We start from the raw sequence: 16836 nt of genomic DNA, 5'->3' as shown, positions 1-16836 counted from the left end.
TTTAATTATGATTACAAATCCAAAGTTACCATTTGTAAGGAAATAAACTGATGTATTTTCATATTTGTAAGTTTTGCATAAAACATATAATTTATGTGGTATATTTAGAATAACTTGCTATTTCTGCTGCTCACAATTCCAACTTCTAAATCCATCTAGAAGCAGTAAATTATACATAAGCTATATGTTCTCTTGAACTTCCATGTTCCACTATAAGGTACACACTAAAAACTGTAACAATGTGTATTAATAGAAGGGCCAACAAAGTGTGACTTTTTTTTTTTCAGTTTATTGATGGCCGACTATCCAAATTAAATGCAGGAAGAGGATTCTCTGATGTTTTTGAAGAGGAAATCACAGCAGGAGGCTTTTGTGGAGGTATAGAATTAAATTAAGTGTACTTACTTATGATGCTTCTTTGGGAGCTGTTCAACATGATGATGTTTTCAGGATGTCCTGTAAATTTTAGAAGTCACTTATCTTATTACTACTTCATTGTAGCCATTCATTCTTGGTAAGGTTTCAGCCTTTAACAGATCATTGCTGGGACACTTACTGTTATGTATCTAGTTATGGCAGTATATTAAATAAAGATATGCTCGTTTTATCCCATAAAATAATACTTAGATTTCATTGTAAAAGGAAATATCACTATATTATTTACATTTTACCTGCATGTTTACATAATGTGATACACGATGTGCAAACTGTATTTTAAAATCAATGTTTAAATTTTGGCTGCTGAACTTTTTCTACATAGTCTTCCTTTGCCAGATGACCCTTAAATGGGCATATTTAAAGAGGAAAGGATTTGGCAGCCACAGAGGAATTATCAAATGGTGCAGAGCCATCTTTGTCTTCTGTAAAATACCTTTTTTATGCTCAGAGTATATAAATCCTTTTGTTCAAGATTTTCACTGCCTTCTCCTGCCCTCTGTGTCTTGTACTATGATCTAGCATGTAAATTTTATTTTCTTGATTAATGTGTGGTTAGTTATACAGGAATTTACTTCTTTTCTTTCTTTTTAGAGTAACTTATGCTGCTCTGTAAACAGATCTTGGGCATTGAGCATCCATTATTCAGATAGGTGATGTCTATACAGAGTGTGTTGGCTGGCTGCAGCTGGGGAGTCAGGAGGCTGCAATAAAGCTGCAGTGGAAGTCAGATAAAGCTTGTTTCTTAGCTGCACACTGGCAGCCTGTGAACCACGTCTCACCTGGCTCTGCCCAGGAGGGAGTGCTCACCTTCACTAGCAGTTCTTACTTAGATTGCACCTTGTGCTTACTTTTCAAGTCAGACAAGCCCTGTATTGCCAGTTTGTGGACAAATTGCTTAGGACACATATTCAGTATTTACATAACTGCTGTCTCATTATCGTTATGAAGTGCAGGGCTAACAATATGTATGCAATTGAAGGTGACATTTTGTGACGCTAATGGGGTAGAACTATGATCTCTTTGCAGAGTTAACTCCCTTCAATTTTATCACGAAGCTTAAGGTTTTCAGAAAAAAAACACAGGTAAAACCTAGCCTTCAGAAAAGTCACAGAAAATTAGTGTGAATTACAGGCTATTTAAAGGACAGGTGAAAATATTCTCAGCTGTAGAAAGTATAATTTTAAAGTTAAAGAATCAAATGGAAAGTGTTTCTTTAATTAAGTTCTTTAAATTTGCATTTTCCCACATATGTGAGCATAAGTAAACCAGTATAGAAAGTAAAACTGGAAATTGGAAACTAAACCCTAGATTTCATTATTTTTTACAAATAATTTTTGTTTCAGTAAAGTTGTCAAATTTATTTCCCTGTGACTGGTGTGTGAAATGTGTCAGCAATTCCATTACCATTCGTGTTTTATACTTAATTTTTTCATGAGTTTTTATTTTCTGTTATATGTATTATTCTGTAGAAGCACTAATTCTCAAGATTTTTATGTAGCTTTCAACACAAGAATATTGTGATGATTGATTGGCCTAGCACTTGGATTTCTTGCAGAATACATTGATTTAAGTAATATATAACAACATGAATTTTATTACAGAAGGTTTTTGAGGGTTTTTTAGTTGGTCTAATATGGTGGCTCTAATAGGAAAACAAAAAATTAAAACCTTTGAACCTCTTTTAATAATTCATTTTAAGGAGTCAACATTTTCTTCATAGAGCTCCAGTAGGTTCAATACCAGCTGAGGGTATGCAGTGTTAGAAGGGTCTTCTCTGTAGATGAGTGTTTATTTCTTTTCTTTATTGCCTTCCCTGAAGTTTCTCTACCCAATTAGAAAACAGTTAAACTTCCTCGTGATTTTCTGTGATCTTGTTTACTAGCTTTAGTAATTGCTGAAGTCACAGGCTGTGGCAGAGAAACCTGAGATGTGGAAAGAGTCACTGTTAAGAATATTTCAAGCTGGATGATGTATGACTATATTGATAGGAACTGGAAGTTGTAAAATGTCATGTAAGAGAACATACTTATGGTTCATTGAATTAATTTCATTGACACACACTAGCAGTAGTTAAATTTTACCTTACTAAATGATGTTGGCATGCTACCTTCTCTGGTAGTTCCAGGGAGCCAACTTGAAGAAGTTAAAGAACAATTTTTTCTTTAGATTGCTCTTTGATGTTTTTACTGGAGATAGGATCATAATGATCCTTTCTAAGCAGGCATTTCTGGAATGGATGGAAGTGCTCAAGATTAGTATCAACAGCTCATTTTTTTCACCTCACTGAGACTCTTGGGAGTACCTTTTACAGTGATGCAGTTAGTTCTCAACTGTGTTCTAGGAGATTGAGCCTCAGATATGTTTTGGCTTTCTACTAGTCAATGCAGTAGTTCCATCCAGGCCTTAGTTAATTGGTTATTGCAAAGCTTAAGAAGTTTTAAGGACTCCTGTTGAAGTCAAGGAAGCATGGTCCTTTCAGAATGGGTAAACTATTTGAAACTTCAGCATTCTTGTCAATATGTCTTGTCTGGGATTAGTAACAGGACCATAGTATTCAAGTGACTGATATACTCTAAACCTTTCTCAGGGATCAGGGACCCAACCTTTGGCATTCAACAGAAGCAGCTTTGGAAAATAGTATTTATTTTCTTTTCAAGTGCTTGGTAGAATTTAAACCTGTCCTTCATATCCAGCTTAGTGGAGCAGTTGTTTTTGGTAGTCCTACAGAAGCCAGTATCTCTCACTTGCCTTTTAGTGGTTTTCCTTTGTCAAAGAAAGTAGATACAGTTAATAATTTAAAATAATTTTTCTGCACATGAGTATATAGTTGTGCCACAATCCTTAGGCTTTTATCTCATTCTTTTTCCTTAGGATGGTACCATGTGCAATCCATGTAATTTTTGTACTTGAAAGTTTGCCCAGTGGGATCATTATGTTTGAATGCAGTTCATTATATGTTGTTCTTTCCTTTGAGTTGGTGTTTTTCCTTTTAGACTTTTTAACAGTATGACACCTTATAATAGCTTTAATTTCTCTTTCTACCTCAACTGGAATTAAAAACTCTCAGTGGTGAAAAGATTTTCTTTTACAAAGAAAATAGGAAACATTAAATAAGAGATACCTAGTTTTTTTCTTAGTGTACATGTATTCTTATCTTTGCATTCCTTGTCTGTCTGGGAAGAATGAAATTAATGAATATTCCTCTGAGGGAATTTTAATGCAGATTGCGAGGAGGGTTGAAACATTTAAAGTGTTGAATGTATGTTTGATTGTGTTAAATTTATATTTCTATTTCAGGAAATTCAAGATCTTATCAGCAGTGGATGCATACAGTGAAGGTATAAACTTGCTTATATTCTATAATAAATAGTGTATCTATGGTATATGCAGTAATTTTGTGTGGTTTTTCTTAAAGAATTAAGAAAAAAAAAAGTCCCATAAACAAATGGCAAAATGCACAAGGCTTTTCTGTCTGTATAGTCAGGGATTTCACTGCTTACTGTATCATGTTACATTCCATAACTGTGAATTAGGTGTGACAGTGCAATTTGATATGAAGTTTATCAGTTGTAGTAGATAACAGTTTTGTTAATATGGATTTGTGTTGTTTGGCTAGCAGAAGACCCTTGGTATAACCTTGGTATTGTGCAGGATTAGTAAAATATATTATTTTAGATTAAGAGAAATATTGCGTGATTAAATGAGTTAGTTCCTTCTGTCAGGTCAAAGTATTTTTAAGTTATATAATAAATATGATGGGAGCACATGAGAAATAGCCATAATTTCTGAATTGATTTTGAAATGGTAACAATGAAGGAAGAAAGAAAATACATCATTGTGTTAGAATGCATTGATAAATGTGTCAGCTATGATAATGACAGACTGTAACCCTTGTGTAGCTGCAGACAGCAGGTTGGGGAGGAAACACAGCTGTGGTTATTCTTGCAAATTCCAAAGCAAGATTGTTATTTCTTTACAGCACACCGTGTATTTTTCCTTGCTGTTGTCTTAAAGTTTGCCATGTGTTAAAATGTTACTAAAATACCTTTTTTTGTATATTTCAGAAAGGTGGTGCATTGATCAACACAGCAATGACCAAAGCCACCCCGGCTGTGAAGACAGCATATAAATTCGTAAGATAATCTCTTTCAAATGAATAATACATAAAAATACTAAAATACTTCAACTTCCTACAACCTCTCATTCTTCCTGAACATTTAAAAACCTAAGCATTTTATAATTGTATTGCAGAGAAACCTTCAGCCTGCAGAACGTTTTTAGCTTCATTTTTTTTCTCAGATAGCACTAGGATTTAGAGTTGATTCAGAGTCTTCCGGGTAGCTTGTACGTTAGAACTGACACTTTCAAAGCATCACGGTGCTGTTTTTGTTTCAATCATAATACATACTTATTTGAATATAATTTAGATATTTGATACACAGCTGTAAGCTCTTCCTGACCTGGTGGCAACATGATTAAAACATGGACTACAAAAATAGAAATTGTCATTTACACTAACGCCCAATGACACAACACAGGCATTGCAAAATAAACGTGAGTGGAAAGCATTTTGTAAATGTTACATTTAAATGTAATATAAATAGTGTTAACATGGTGTAGAGACCTTCTCTACTCAGAACAGATACAGATTGTGCTAGACAAATGGAGTCCTGGTTTATACAGATACAATTTCACTTTGGCACAAAGTGCTACATTATGGAGAAGATGTGATAAAGCATCCATAATGTGTGTAGCAAGTCTTTTCTGTCAACTGCTCTTTTAAAGATGGTACTAGAATACTCAAGTTTAACTGGATTTAATGCTTATACTTTTGAGATTAAAAGTTAAACCTCAACAGTCTTGTTTTAAAAGGCTGCCTAACTAATAAAGCATGTGAAATTATACAGTATCATGCAGTATAAAAAAAATAGTGTAAAATGAAAGGGGAAGTATCTTAAGGTTGTATTTTTAAAATATGGGAAAAAAAAACTTTTGGCTTCCTTTTTGTTTTTTCCAATGTTTTACCAGTGGGATGCATAATAAGTATCCTGAGTAAATCAGTGCATCAGTCTAAGCTAGTGTATTTTAAGTAAAGTTTTCAAACAGAATTTTTAATTTTCCATCAGTTGACAAACACTGCAGTCATAGAGGGAAACAGGTAAATAATTTAAATATATTTAATATTAATTAACTAATTTATAATTTTTTAAATGGTTCATTATCAGGTCATCTACAAATTATTCTCCTTCAAGTTACACTAGCTTAAACTGTGGTTACGTGGTCTTTGCCTAGCCTTCAATTTTTATAATTATGTCCTTGATAATGAAGGTTCAGGAAACACTGGTAAATTTTGTGAGGATCTCTGTGTATAAGGTATTCATATTTATACCCCATTTAGTTTTTATGCTGTTGCCCTTTATGGAGCTTGTTACTAGACAAATGAAACATACATTTCTTAATTGCTTGATAATTGATTGGTAGCCTCGAATAATGCGTTTTGTACCATCCCTCAGAATTAGAACAAAGCACTCCAAAATTCATCCAAATGCTATGAGCATGATCTGGAAAGTTCAAAGTGGCTCTCAGGTTAGCATCTGCTACATGGCGCCCCATTGTGCTGCTGTTGAGCTTATAGAACTATGATTTAAGGATCAAAAAGACTCTCTTACCTCTTCATTAAAAAAAAATAAAAATCTTAACTTCGTTGTGTAGAAAGCCATGGAAAAAATGGTGATTTCCACATAATTATGCCCTTAAATATATCTTTAAAAACTCCTGTTTTCAAGATAACCTTGAAAACTTTTATGATTTTTTTCCTGTATTTGTATAGGAAAAATACCCTTTCTTCAATTAGGGTTAGAGTTTTTGGTCCCCACACCTTCCCCCACCATCTTTTCTTGTTTTTCTACTCCCCCTCCTTCTCTCTCTCCTTTTATTATTATTTTTAAACAGAAGTACATGGTATTCTGTATTGATAATTCATATCTCTATTGAAGAACATTCTTGGCTCTGTTTTCTATGCAACACTGATCCTTGGCTGTCTCTTTTATAACTTACAGAATTCTCCCCTAAATAGTAGCACAATGTTGTTAAGCAACACTGGGCAAAATCTCCATCTGCATATGAAATCACTTCATTCCTCTTAAGATTGATGTTGTCCTGCAAGTTGCCAGACTGGAACACGGCAGCAGTCATCTTGAAAATCTTAACATTTTTCCAACATGCCTTACTGCTAAAATAACCTTTCACATTTAAAGGACTATTTCAAATAAAGGAGTGATGTATATGCCCATTTTTAGCCTGTACTTAAGTAAGATTGGAGAATTCTTGAGTATGTGTGTTTTCCTAAGCATTGGCATGCATGTACTGAATCAATTCCTGAAATATAGAGACAAAGAATAAATATATAAAACACAATGACAACGCATGTATGAAATTTGTGATAAAGGTTATTGTCCTTTGTATTACCCACTGGTTAAAAAAATAATAATATAATTATGTCAGCATAAAGCATCTTCCATGACTACAGCCAGTGTTTTGCGGATCTAAACTCCTTTTATTTTTCTAGGCAAAAAATCAGGCAAGGCAAGGAATAAAAGAAGTGAAGAGTAAGTTAAAACACAAGGTATGTAGTACATTTATTACTTTCTTACCTTGGATCCTGTATCGGTTTAAAGCTCATACTTTACAAATCACATGAGATTTGTGTTTTTAATGACTTTTGAAATATGCTTAGCCCTTTGTTCAAAAATACATTTTTCATAACGAGCCCTCTGGCAACTACCTGTCATTCCATGCATCCACTGAATAATCTCTTTATTGTTCGCATATTTTATCATAGAACAACAGAGGTCTTCAAAGATACCTTAACAGGATGTATGTTTTCATAAAGTTGATTGCTTTGATAGCACAATCAAAACCTTTGCTTCAAGCTGAGAATGTAAGCTGGGAGAGTCTTGCAGTGCAGTGTATTTCAGAAGGTGTAGTTGTTTCTTTTGGCTCCATAAGATATGTGGACAATGGCAATGTTTAAATTAAGGAATCATTTCATTTTGCAAAAGCAATGTTGCAGAAATATCAGAAAATACATGTTAGGCATTTTGTAGCTGCTTTTTAAACTGAAAATTTTCTTTCCATTTAAGATGTTTCTGTAGGGAAAAGGAACCATTTTTTAGATATATTTTATGCTATTTTAAGAAAACTTTCAAAAATATTTCCTAGACATTTGAACAATTCATCTTTTAAATAACAGTGTTGATAATTCAGCTTCCTGAAAAGCTAAATCTGATTTTCATACTACAGATGGTATTTTCATGACAGTAATAGAGTGTGGCAAGATAATTTTGAATGCATTCTGCATGCATAATGTGGAGAGTACGTTAGCAGATAAGGATTATAAATAAAGGAATTTAAAACTGTTTTGTTGTAGGAGAGTGAAGGAGAGTATGGAAGTTGCAGTGCTGGTGCAGTACGGGCTACTCCTGTCTACACATTACACTATGAGAAAAGAGAGAACTCTGAAAAACGAAGGCTGGCACAGGTAAGACACCTGAAACTTCTGTCCTTATTCTTGAGCACATGAGAAAATTTGTTTGCCACTTATAGTAACACATCAGTGAATCTGTTTGAGGTTGTTTTCTGAGTGGGTTCTGGCTTTGGTGTGTTTTTTTTTCGTAAGGTCTGTGTTTGCATAGTGTGATTAAAAGGCTGTGTTTATAGAAAGGCTGCTATAATTTGTGAATGGAAGAGCAATGTTAGTTGTATTTCATCCCTGAAAGGGGGGGGGGGGGCGGGGGGAAAGGAGATTTATAAGTATGGACCTGATAAATGCTGTTTTTGATAAAGACTTCTCATAGCAGATACATTCTAGTTTATTCACAGATCTGGGTTAAGGTATGATTTTTAGTTTCTTATAGTGGGGCACATTTAACTTTGCATTTCTAATAAATTCATTTGGCAGTCCTTTGGCTTTTACCCATGCTCAGAGAGTTATAATTTGTTATTTTATTAATAAGTCAACTAGTTATTACAGTGCCAATTTCTTGTCCTTTTGTCCTCTAATCCTTTCTAGTCTTGATTTGAAGTAACAGGTGTAGTGTCTCAACTTTGGCAAGTGTTTTAGTATGATTGGATTCATTTTTTGATGGTTTTATTTGAAAGATTTTGATAAAATTTTTAATACTTTTTTCTGGGAACAAATACCTGCATATGTACGTATTTTAATATGTGGGTGTATTTTTAACTTTATATTGTTATTATGTGTTTTAATATATGTAATTAATGTTTATGTATGGATTGTTAATTCATATATCTTCTTCAGATAGGAAGTAAGTATATAAATTTGGTCCAGCTGGTCTAACAGTGTTTGTTTTTTTACTTTAGAAACTGCAGTGATAAAAACCTGAATTGTCCATTTAATCAGTTTGGTTTGAGATAGTTTTTGTCTGCAATAAATACAAAGTTTGTGAAATTTAAAATAGAAATGCTAAACAATGTTGAAATTGTCCACTAGTGTTAATTATTTTTAGCAGATTTATGAACAATACAAAGATTTCTGCTTTAATTATTAAAGCAGGTTTTATTCCAGATGTGTTTTTGTGATTTCTTAAAGCCAGTGATAAAATGTTAAACTATGTATATCTTTATATACTGGCAACTGTGGTACCTGCATTCTTTCAGGAACTTAAGGTACACTAGATTTTTTCACTGAGTATCAGAAGAGAAGATAGACAATTCTGTGAATGTACAAGTATAGATCTCTAATGTTAATAACATAAGTGAGACTGAAAATATTTGTTTCCAATAGGTGACTGTCATTTTAATATGTAGCGACTTTCCTTCCACCAAAATAATATGATAACCTGAGGCACTAAGAAGCTTTTAATTCATAATAAGCCAAGATTCACAGATTAGTGTAGCTGAATCTGCAATTATGTGTATCTGTGTAAATACATAAAGCAAACGTACCCCTAGTCAGTCAATTTTTACAGACTGCTTTTATTAAAGAAACCTGCAGTTATTTACTGATATGGTAGTGCTGCCTTTTGGTAGGTAAAGGAGTCTAGGGATACAAAGGACTATAATTTACCTTGGTGCAATTAAGCATTTCTTTTGAAGGCCAGTGTTCGGACAGAACAATTTAACCTCTATTTTTTTGTGTGTGTACAGCTGTATACTGCTAAATACTTTTCTACTTTTTTTGCTGTTTCTACCAGTTGTTTTTTAGTTTTGGAAACAAGACAGGAGTGCGTATCAGTCCCTAGTTTTGTTTGCATATATAAAAATATGCACATGTGTGTTTTGTATGTATACACATACATATACAAGGTTTGTTTACTCTCAAAGCTTGTAACTAACAGCCCCCCAGTCTTGTTCTGCTGCCAACAGAAGGACCTGTGTCTTTTCCCAACCTCTTGTCCCAAGTGCCACCTGGGCCCAGTGGGCCAGAAGGAGCAAAAGGTAATTGCTCCCCAAGAATTTGGCTCTTGCACAGTTTCCTTCACCTCTCACTCACCCACTTTTTCCTCTTCCCCAAAAGCAAACTACTAAAATATTTCTAAAAAATAGCAGTCTTCTGTTGCTACTTTTGTGGGTTTTTTTATTCTTGGTAAGTGTTTGAGTAAGATAACATAAAAGCAAGTTATCTGTGAATAAGTGTGGATTTAAACTTTATTTCCAAATGAATATATATGTTTGTATTCACAAGTACATGAGTATGAGAGGCTGTTTGATTTAGGGCTGAATCTGCCATTTAGCAATCTGTGAAATTCACTTCATTTATTGTTGTCAGGCTTAATCTTTCTGTTCTGTAACTCTTTATCCTGCAAATGATCCTTTCTGTCCAGATTTCTGAAATGGTGCCGATGAGTGTCTATAGGAGCATAAGGATAGTGCTAAGGTGCAGTTCATGCACTTTGATGTATATTTTAAGTAAGGACCAGATACTAATTAAGTTGCAGTGTCAGTGCATTTGAATATCCACCTAAAACCTAAACAAACAAAAGAGAGATTGCTTTTAATAGTCATCTAGCTTCCAAACAAGAGGCACTTCAGCACTTTTATACTATCTCTTCCATAACAAAACATTTTAGAAGTTGCAAATATAACTAATTTGGTGTTATATTTATGTCATCTTAGATGCATGCATTGGGTTTTTCATTCTCCACTTCTTGAAAATAAAGAAATAAACAAGTAAATAAATAAATTAATACTTACTAATAGTTATCCGAGATGCTGTGAAATTTATTTACTTTGAAACGTTATGTATGATATAAAAGTTTCCTTCTCTGTAAAAGGTCATTTTCATTATTAATTCATAACAGGATTTGGGGGTCTAGGAGGATGTTTCCTCTACAATAGGAACTGCGTCTTCTTTTACCCCAACAAATAGTAGCTTGTATGTGGGTCTGCTAATTAGTACGGTTATTTCCTGTTTTGTTGATGAGGCTTTAATAAATGTCAAGAGTACAGCCATGAAGATCTCCCAATTAGGCTTTGCGTTTGTAAAACCCACCCCCTTTGCTTTTGTGTGAAGATGACAGTTCCAACTGCAGCCTCAGACTAACAGGGCTCAAGGGAAAGGATACTTCTCTGGTTTTATTGAAAACAAGGCCAGTTTGGCCCAGGGAGAGTACCAGCACTGGTCACAGTGCAGAGCTGTTTTTAACAATGAATATTTACTAAGCTTTAGCTCTGCTGTCATACTGGTTTGTTTGTTGGTTTTTTTTTTTCAGCTCGGCAATAGGCTTAAAAAAATTAATAGTAAATCAAAACAAATTATAGCATATAAAATAGCTGTCAAAACCTAATCGCAGGATAAATCATTAAATGTGTTATTGCCAACTGTAGTGATCAGCTTACCTTCCTGTAATTTGCATTTTGAAAGTCTTTCCTAAAGAAAGAAATAACAGGAGGGCACTCATATGTGCTGGAGTGCACACACACACACACACATTAATCTTTGCCTAAGATGAATTTTTCTATCTCTGTAATATTCATTTGAGCTAACTCCTGCTTAGGTTAGCTGTTCTAGGCTTCTTATGTGTGCAGGAGCTTCACTGTATTGCGAGTCAACATTAACAGATGGATCGCCCTAAGCAAGGGAAAACCACAACAACAAAACCTAGTGAAAGTGGAGGATTGAAGCTTTTTATTGTTAAGCCTTATTAAAACCTTGGCATGTGCACTGCTATTAACTGTTTCATGCCTAGACCTAATAATATGTCTCTGATATGTTTTATCTCCTTCATTAATTAGGAATGTAGAAGAGATTAGAAATTACCAGTTAAAATTTTTGAAACAAAAATTTATGTAAGCATTGCATTACTTCAGCTCTGTTTATGGTATTTTGCCAATGATCTTTCTGGGTTTCTTTAACTATTGATGAGGGGGTACTGTAGTGCATGTATTAGAATATGGTGCACTCCATTTTTACATAATCTCTTCTAATTCTGTTTCATTATATGTTCCCAGGTAACACAGATTTCTAGCTAGACAGAATTCTAAATGCAGGGAGAGCTCAATAAATTGTTCCAAATTAATATATTATTAAAACGATTTTGTGTTTATTATAAGCCTGGGTAAAATGCCAGGAAGATCTGTTTCATTTCATGAATATGATCTTTGTAATTTTAGTGTTATATCAGGTGGTAGCGTAGCTTACTAAAAATGGAGCATTTCAGGATGTCAATAGCCCTAATGCAATTAGTGTCTAATAACACATTCTTCAGCATTTGCAGAATACCAGGTAAGAACTACCAGTTCACTTCATAATTATTAAGTTAGCAATGCTGCCTTGTCTCTAAGGAAGTTTAGGTAATACCTGTACCTTTAGGCATGCACTGCCTTGCAGCTGTAATGGAAACTTGGGCATTTGGGTTCTAAGTGCAGGTTCACCAGGAATCCCAGTGTGTCAGCACCACTTAAAATGTTCCTATATCTAAGAAACCAAGTGAACCACTTCCCATGACTTTGCAGCATTTAAATACAGCGTCTAAAATGGTTTAAAAAACACTTTTGCACAAGATAGTAGAAGCCAAGTTAGTTTAAACTTTTTTCTTATTATTCACCAACAGAAGAGAATGACCATTTTTTTATTCTTGAAAGCATATCACATATGTAGCTTTTGCACTTTTGTTGTAGTATATCCTAGTAACTACATAATCATTCAGCTTGCAGTAGGTATGCTTGGCTTCTGTTCAACAAAGATAGCAAGTGTCAGGCAGGAAGATGTGTTCAGAATAACCTTACCTTCAGGAGTGCCCCATTTATCAGTAACCCTACAATGGCCAGTAAAATAAATGACATAATTATTAGCTACAAAGGACTTCCAGTAACTGATTACCCTCCTAACCTGAAAAAGGTGGTGAGACGGGCTTATGCTGAAGACTTTTTTTTTTTTTTTTTCTGGGAACATAAAAGAGGAGGGGAAATGCTTCTATATTCAGCACTGCATTATCTCGTATTTGCTATACAGCGACTGAACCCCTTCAAGAAAAAAAAAAAATAATAACCTGCAGACAACCTCACAATAATACCATGAACATAAAAGCTCTGATTAAGGGCCTTTACCTGTATTTGGATTTAGAGGGTGTGCTTGAGATCACATCAATGCCTAGCATCCCCAGATAATACTGGTTACATAGCCAGAGCTATCTTCTGCTCTCATTGACTAAAATATTATAAATTGACAAATGTCACAAAGAGTAACAAATAGATAATTGTTAATATAAATCATGTTTTGTTTTTGCAAAATATAGCTTTGAAGTAAGCTTTGCCTGATTAATAAATTCTGTTTCTTTAGCCAATGTGATGTAATTTGAAAATATTGTAGATATTATTAGCTTCCAGTAATTTGGAGAAAAATCTTTTGTCTTGGTGTGTCAAGTAAGATCTCTTCATTCTGCAAAACAGTCAGATTGCCTTTTAATTAAAAAAAAAAAAAAAAAAAGCAGTAAAAATCCAAATTGTAGATTACGAGAGTGCCCTCTCGTGGCTCTCATACTTTTTCCGGAGTAGTACAGGCACACGTGTCCTTCGCCTTATATAAACCTTGCTGTTTACTACAGAAAACCGCTTAGAAATCAAGCAGTACTTCCTTTACTTTTTTTTAACTGAAAGATTATCTGGACTTTCTGCAACTGAAACTTTTAGATTTAGATACTTTTCACGTATCATGCATAACTGTTTTCAGAAATATACTCTACTAAATAGAGGTATAATTACAAGATTGCTCAAACCTCCTCTGCAAGAAAATAGTATACACAGTGACTGTTTTTAATTTAGTCAGTGAACACATCTGAAGAAAAAAGAAGCAGTATAAGTTTGTAAACCTTTTTATTTCATTATTTTTATTAATATGAGCTCATTCCTCTTCTCCGCCCCGATGTCTTCTCACCATAGTTTTAAGCAAATGATTGTTGCAAGCCTTTGCAGCAGAGTTCTGATGTTCATTCTGCACCCATAAACCAGGGTAAACCTGGTGGCTGCCTGTTCTTCTTTGAGTTTTGAAGTAAACACTACTTGAGAAATCTCTCCACTGATGACCATGACTGCAAAAAAAAAAAAATAAAAAAAATTAAAAGCTATTGTAATGGTCAGGAAATCACTCTGGAATTTTTGTTACCCTGTGAGCATTTATCGGAATGCTTTGTTTTTCAGGGCAGAGTCATCAGCACATCTGCCTCTGGGAGAGACATTTAGACAAGCTAAAAGTGTGCAGATGCTTTTGCTGTCTGTTATTGTCACCTATTTTAGTTTTTAATAAATAGGAAGGCAGCCTTTTTGAGGATCTCTCTTCTACAAACAAACAAACCGCACCAAGGTTTCTTTATTCTGAAGGATCTGAAAAATGCTATTTCACAAAGTACCTTCAAAACTGGATTCACCTTTCTGTCTTTAGTAGTTAATTGAAATAACCGGATTAATTTTTTTCATCAGGAGAATTTAATGACATCTTAATGTAACAGTGGTATCTTCTGTTTTCAGTTACTGTGTATCTTCTGTCTTCCACGGGTTGTTTTGGCTCTACCTGCCCAAAGCATGTAGCCAGAAGAACTGTTGGCCAGTGGTTAGGATCTGTGTCCTAACTTCCATGTTGCTTTTGCCTTCAGGCCTGAAAGTTTGAAGCACAACCTTATGTATAAAACTTCAGCACTAGTACTGTCTATTCCTTAACCTTTTCTTTCTCTCTCTAATCATGTACCTAAGAGTGAAAAAAATTAATAAAAATGTTCAATTAAAGAATAAAGTCTGGCCTGGGGCCAAAGGAGAGAGTAGAAGAAAGAGGAAGAGCCTTTCCTTTAGGGATCTTTGCATCGCTGCACGTGAAACCCCAGATTCAACCCGTCTTAATTTTAGATGCTACTGAAACGCTGAAGTTAGCAGCAGTGTTACCAGGGACTCTTTCCACAGTAAGTGGAGAGAGGGGTACATGACCAGAGGGCAACTCAGCCCACAAACATCTAGATTGCATCCTGATGACACTTCTCTCCCACAGTTTATTGTCTAATTTAGGCCCTAAAATACAAGAAATTAGTGAATAGCACCCAAATCTAGTATGTGCCATCTATGTCCCCCAACACCTTGTAGAGAAAGACCACCTTTGTTGAGCATCAGACTCCTCCTGGTGTCAGTCAGGGGGAGGGACTGGGAGCCTTGGACAGAAATGTGCTCCAAGTCAATATTTCTGTTTCTAAGGCACAATTTTTTTTTCCTTGCAAATGTAATTACTATGTCTGTATTGAACACAGAGCCTCCCTCACGTAGGTTCTTCCATTGTCCATAGGGCTGATGGACAGAGTTCACAGAATCACAAAGTTGTCATGGTTGGAAAAGACCTCTGAGATAACCATGTCCAACCATCAACCTCCACCTCCCCTACCTGAATGCTGCTCAGGTTTTATCTGTCTAAAATTGTGTGCCATTTGGTGTTTCTGATTAAATCTTGAAGTCTGGAGCTGTATGATGTTTGTGTTTAAGATCATATTCACACTGTACATTCAAACATCAGTGGTTTTGGAAAGTTTTCTTTCAAAAAAGTCATGTGATCTTCAAACAACTTACAGCAGCAATTTTACCATGATATAACTCTGCTGATGTAAAGATTTTATGCACTTTTTAGCCAGAAGACCAATTTAACCAGTAATCTCTGCTTTACTTGCTTATGATTCACAGGTCATACACTTGTATACCTGAGTTAGTTCCAGGCCTCCTGACTTTCCTGTTACCTCAAAAACACTGTCCCTTTTCTGCCTTTGTGGATATGGACACTCACATGTCTTTGTGTGTATAGACATGGACTAGTTTTTCTTTTCTGCCATGCATTCCCCCTTATCTGCTTGCTCCTGTCTGCACTGTGACTCCCTCAGCTCTCCATCCTGTCATTTCCCTTCCATCTAATTACTCAGTAAACCTAGGGTATTAGTAACCATCAGAAAGGGAAAATAACCAATATTTTTCTTAGTTTGTTTTTGTAACTGGAAGTTCTACCTGGTGAGTCTGATTCTTAAAATCATCTGCAGTAAAAATCCATTAAAGAATTCCTCTTTATAGAAGAGCTGCTCGCTTTAGTTGTACCTAATGTCACTGAGAATCTCCCTGTCCTGTTTTAGAAGACTAACGCTTCTGCTTATTGCCAATAAAGTGAAGCCTTTGGATGGTGCCCTCTTTGCAGCGAGGGTGACTTGTGGCATGGTGCCACTAAGAATGACCGAGATCTGGCTCAGGGGTCTGAGTCTGATTCAGAGGGCCAGGAGGTGGTGTAGGCTTCCTGAGGGAAAAACAGTCTGCGATTATGCAGAGAGAATGGAATATTATTTCTTATTTTAGAGAAAAGCAGAACTATTTCTGAAAAATGTCCCAGAAAAAGAGGGGTATTGAGGAAAGGAAAGTTTAGAAACTGTATTTCTTCTTTATCTCTCTGCTTTCCCTCCTCCCCCATCAGCCTCAGCTCTTGTGGCTGATGTGTAACATTGAGTACTTTCCTGGGATTTCAGTACCCATTGCTTTAGACCACAGTCTTTAACTGGAAAAGAGCAGCAGGTTGTGCTTAACTAGAAAGTTTGACTGAGAGATCTTTTGCTTCTCTACTGGAGGTGAATCCATACTTATGTCTGTGATTGGGTTGTAGAGGAGGATAGGTAAAATAGAATACTGACTCATAAATAATAGTGGACATGTATTTGTTTTGATTCTTGTACTGAATGAATAATCTTGGTATTTTTAAGAAAAAGGACACAGTACTTCATAGATTTAAACCATTGTAGATATTTTTCTCTTCTTGAAACTTCATAAGTGTTGATGTATTGAGTAGCTAGTAAATGTGAAATTACACGTGTTTCATTTATCAAAAGATTATTTGTTTCTCACTTTGAGGACAATTAATAGCAGCAGCCTTGT

The 16836-nt window shown here is 35.0% G+C and overlaps 1 protein-coding gene across 2 annotated transcripts in view; it reads left to right on the top strand.

Annotated features, from left to right (window-relative positions):
* The window catches only part of DENND1B (DENN domain containing 1B), a 151368-nt gene that overhangs the window by 120625 nt on the left and 13907 nt on the right, over positions 1 to 16836 (top strand). For both annotated transcript variants that reach the window (XM_051625306.1, XM_051625305.1), the window contains 5 exons: positions 288 to 378; positions 3736 to 3776; positions 4503 to 4571; positions 7007 to 7063; positions 7868 to 7978. In XM_051625306.1, coding sequence (XP_051481266.1) covers positions 288 to 378; positions 3736 to 3776; positions 4503 to 4571; positions 7007 to 7063; positions 7868 to 7978 — 369 coding nt within the window. The remainder of the gene's footprint in view (positions 1 to 287; positions 379 to 3735; positions 3777 to 4502; positions 4572 to 7006; positions 7064 to 7867; positions 7979 to 16836) is intronic.

The sequence above is a fragment of the Apus apus genome, chromosome 7 (assembly GCF_020740795.1).
Source record: "Apus apus isolate bApuApu2 chromosome 7, bApuApu2.pri.cur, whole genome shotgun sequence".
Taxonomy (NCBI): domain Eukaryota; kingdom Metazoa; phylum Chordata; class Aves; order Apodiformes; family Apodidae; genus Apus; species Apus apus.
Note: the sequence above shows the minus strand (reverse complement) of the source record. Positions and strands in the feature narration are given on the sequence as shown.